Source organism: Monoraphidium neglectum (assembly GCF_000611645.1).
Source record: "Monoraphidium neglectum strain SAG 48.87 unplaced genomic scaffold scaffold01645, whole genome shotgun sequence".
Taxonomy (NCBI): domain Eukaryota; kingdom Viridiplantae; phylum Chlorophyta; class Chlorophyceae; order Sphaeropleales; family Selenastraceae; genus Monoraphidium; species Monoraphidium neglectum.
In genome coordinates this window covers 5,067-8,666 of record NW_014011983.1, presented here as the reverse complement: position 1 = coordinate 8,666, position 3,600 = coordinate 5,067, and the positions used below count along the sequence as shown (strand labels likewise).

Below are 3,600 nucleotides of genomic sequence, written 5' to 3'. Positions count from 1 at the left end.
GGGGGGATATGAGGGCGCGATGCCGGCGTGCAGCAGTCATGTGGCGCATGCGTTGAGGCGCACTGCTCGATGGACCATTCGTAAAATGCCACACGGCACTTGTGTTTTGAATCCGTGCTCCTGCCATGTGCGGGCAACCCCTGGAGCTGGCGCTGCTCCATGCACCACCCCCTCACCTCCCAACATCCACCCCCCACACTTCCCGGCCCCGCAGCATCCCCCAGGTGCTGCTGGACGCGTTTGGCCGGCCCCAGGGCGACGGCATTTTGATGCAGCTCTACATCAGCGCCGCCAACACCCTGTTCCTCTTTGTGGCCATATCCACTGCCTACGGCATGGTGCGTGCGTGCATGCGCGAGCCCTGGGAAGCAGTGAAGGGGGTCGTGTGTGGGTTTGGAGGTACTGGCGGTGGCTCCAGCTCTGAGGTGGTGTGCAGCGATCGCATCTCCTGCCTACCCCCAAGCAGCGTCCTGCACGCCAATGTGGCGCCCGGCTGCCATAGCACGCCAACTGCTGCCATTACATCGCCTTCACCTGCCGCCTTGCGTGGCCCCGCAGGGCTCGTGCGCCGTGGGTCAGACGCCGCGGCTGCCGTTGGTGGCGGATGCGGCCGACACTCAGATGCGCGACGGCGGCTCGGGCTGGTGACCCACAGGCAGGTGGCAGTCACCAGTCCGCACCGCATCATCTGTGGCTGGAAACCCTCATGTTTTAGTAAGACTAGTATTGTCAAACACAGTTGTGGAAACACACATTGTCAGGGAGGGAGAGGAGCGATGTTTTCATGTTGTCATTTGAAGTGAGTGGCATGTGTTTCGTTATGCCGACTGTTTTGGTGCGGAGCCCCTGCTGCGGGTCACAGAGCTGCTGCTGTCAGAGAGGCCTTCAAACCCCGCAGATTGCGGCAGGGTTTGGCTGGCGATTGCTTGCCACCTGCGTTGCGTATTTGGCCTGAGTTGTTTGTTTGCAATGCCTGCAGGGCGCTAGCTAGCGCCTGTGCAGCCTGTACAATTTGTCGCTGCGAATTGCAGCTCGTTAGCTGGAGGTTTGCCTGGTAATCTTGGCTCCCATGCTCACTCTCTTTGTTGTGGCTAGAGGGCAAGGGGTTGCTCCTGCCTGCTGTCGGGATGTGTGAGCGCTCAGGCGAACATGAGATGTATGGGCCGGGAAGCGACTAACCTGACTGTACCAGCTCAGCTGCAACGGTTGGAAACGCTACCGCCCCGATGCGCCGCACAGTGATGCCTCTGTGAAATTTGGTGAGTGCGCCCGTTGGTGTGTCCCCAGTTCCCCCCCTTGCAACTGCCAAGAATAGTGCCTACCACCAAGCGTGCTTTTGCAACGTGCACGAAGAGCTGGGACCCGAAGAACACTGGCACGCCTCGCCACGCTTCTGCACATGCCGGTGCTTTGCGGTGAACGAAGCACCGGCGCCGCGACTCCCTGCGCGCGCGTCTCAGAAGTCGACGTGCACGCGAGCCCCGATGAGCGCGTCCACCGGCATGCGCACCACCTGCTCCCGCTGCCGCTTGCTGAGCCCCCGCCCTTTGCCGGGCGCGTTGGCGCGCACGTCAGCCAGGCGCCACTCTGTCGCGCCGGACGCCTCGTCGTACGCCACCAGCTCCAGCACCGCCGCGGTCGGCGACGGCGCAGCGCTCGCCGGCTCCTGCTGCCCCTGCTGCCCCTGCTGCTGCTGCCCGCCATCGCCGCCGCCGCCGCCGCCGCCGCTGCCCTTCTTGCCGCCCTTCTTGGCCCCGCCCTCCACGGCCGCGCGCGCCGCGTCGTACTCCACTCGCAGCGGCAGGCCCCCGAACCTGGCGAGGTCCCCAGGCAGCAGCAGCTCCCGCTCCGCGCCCGGCGAGGACACCTCCAGCACTATCTCCCCCGCCTCCTCGGCCCCCAGCAGCTCCTCCAGGCGTGCCGCCAGGCGGCGGCTGAAGGTCTCGATGTCGGCCAGCTCAGGGGAGCCGTATTTGTCCGTGAGCTTGTCGAGCCGCACGTCCAGGCGCCGCGGGGACGCGAAGCAGCGCAGCGCGAACAGCCGCACGTCAGCGAGGGAGGGGGTGCCCTCCAGCACGTCGCGCGCGGCGGCCACCGCGGCGGCGCCCCAGGGCGTGCCGCCGGTCGTCACCGCGCCGGGGCGGACCGGCTCATCATGGTCGGCCCCCAGCCCGCCGCCGCCGCCGCCGCCGCTGCCGATGCCGAGCTCGTCGTCGTCGCCCCACGCCTCAAAGTCGTCGTCGTCCAGCCAGCCGCCGCCGTCCTCGCCGTCGTCCTGCTCATCACCCTCGTCAAATCCGAAACCCTCGCCCGACAGCTCGTCGTCGTCGTCGTCGTCGTCGCCGTCAAGGTAAATCACGCCCTCTTCATCCTCGTCCTCCTCCTCAATAAGCTCCGGCGCCGCTTTCCGCCGTGACTGCTGCTGCTGCTGCTGCTGGGGTGCGCTTTGCTGCTTGGCCTGGCCTTTCTGCTCCTGCCTGCTGCGTTTGGCATTAGCGCCCTTGCCAGCTGCGCAATGTACGCCGCGATAGCCATGCTGCGCGGTTGTCGGCGGCCGCCGACGACAGTCCAGCACAGTCGGGCGCAATGATGCCCGGTGTTCTGCATGCAATGAGGGATATTCACGGTGTTCGTTACTACTCTCTTACAACCATACGTGCAAGAAGCACCAAGTTCGCTACACCCGACCAGCGCCGCACCTGGCCCGGCTAGCATCCGTTGTCGATGTAGTCTCATGTGAAGGTAGATCATTTTCTAGGCGGCCTGCGATCCCTTCGAGGTCCTGGCAGTGATCTGGGGCAGAAAGTGCTGGCTTGACGACTGGCCAGCCGCAGCCTGAATGGCAGATCTACTGGGTAACGACGACTACGATTTATATGGTGGCGCATAAGAAGAGCAACGTTGCTGCCACTGGCCTGTATCAGTGCTCTATCAGTGCGAGGGTGTGTCAACCCGTGACGTCAAGGACACCAGCGCGGGTGCCCCACCACGCCACCAGCCACGCTGTGCGTGCACCGTTACCTGTTCCACTCACACATTTTCGCCCACTGGCACACCCGCATTTCACTTCACTTGGCCATTCACCCGTTGTGTTACTTGGGCATGCAGTGTCACAAAAACGGAGCGGATAGCGTTCAGGCGCTTTCTGAGAGCGTGTGGGGTTACGCGTTTGCGCATCGCAGCGGAGGAGCGAACAGGGCTAAGCTATCCTTTTTTTTGGGCGCCTTTTGTGTTGCAGGGGGTGGGTCCCGAGGCCGGGCGGCCCCCTGTGATGAGGGGAGTGAGCAGCAATGTCGCAAGGGACAGCTCAGGCGCGCATTGATGCGCCGCCCGCAAACAAAAAACAGGTACAACCAACAAAAATCGACCAACAGACAGTGAGCATGGAGAAAACATAAGAGAGCCAAGGGTGGTGCTGGTGCTGGCGAGGTGGCAACGCCCGCCGCCGCGCTGGCCCTCCGCGTTCGCACTCGGCAGTGGGGTGACGCGCGTACGCCCTGCCGGTGTCAGTCGGGGCACGCTCTAGCGGACAGCTCGGCTGCTGAGGGCCCGCGGCGCTGAATGGGAGCGCCGTGCGCGAGGAGGTGCCGGCGGGGGGGG

General features: G+C 64.4%; 2 protein-coding genes across 2 annotated transcripts in view; one reads left to right on the top strand and one right to left on the bottom strand.

Moving 5' to 3' along the window:
* MNEG_8578 (hypothetical protein) overlaps positions 1-648 on the top strand; it is a gene marked incomplete at both ends in the record, with an annotated part of 1,887 nt that extends 1,239 nt beyond the window's left edge. The window contains 2 exons of the mRNA XM_014042950.1: positions 215-338; positions 559-648. Of these exons, the coding sequence (XP_013898404.1) occupies positions 215-338; positions 559-648 (214 nt within the window). The remainder of the gene's footprint in view (positions 1-214; positions 339-558) is intronic.
* Positions 649-1,456: 808 nt separating this feature from the next.
* Positions 1,457-2,715, bottom strand: MNEG_8577 (hypothetical protein; the record flags this gene model as incomplete). Its single annotated transcript, XM_014042949.1, has 2 exons — positions 1,457-2,508; positions 2,700-2,715. 2 exons carry the CDS (start codon positions 2,713-2,715, stop codon positions 1,457-1,459), a joined length of 1,068 nt encoding a protein of 355 aa, XP_013898403.1.
* Between the last annotated feature and the right edge of the window lie 885 nt (positions 2,716-3,600).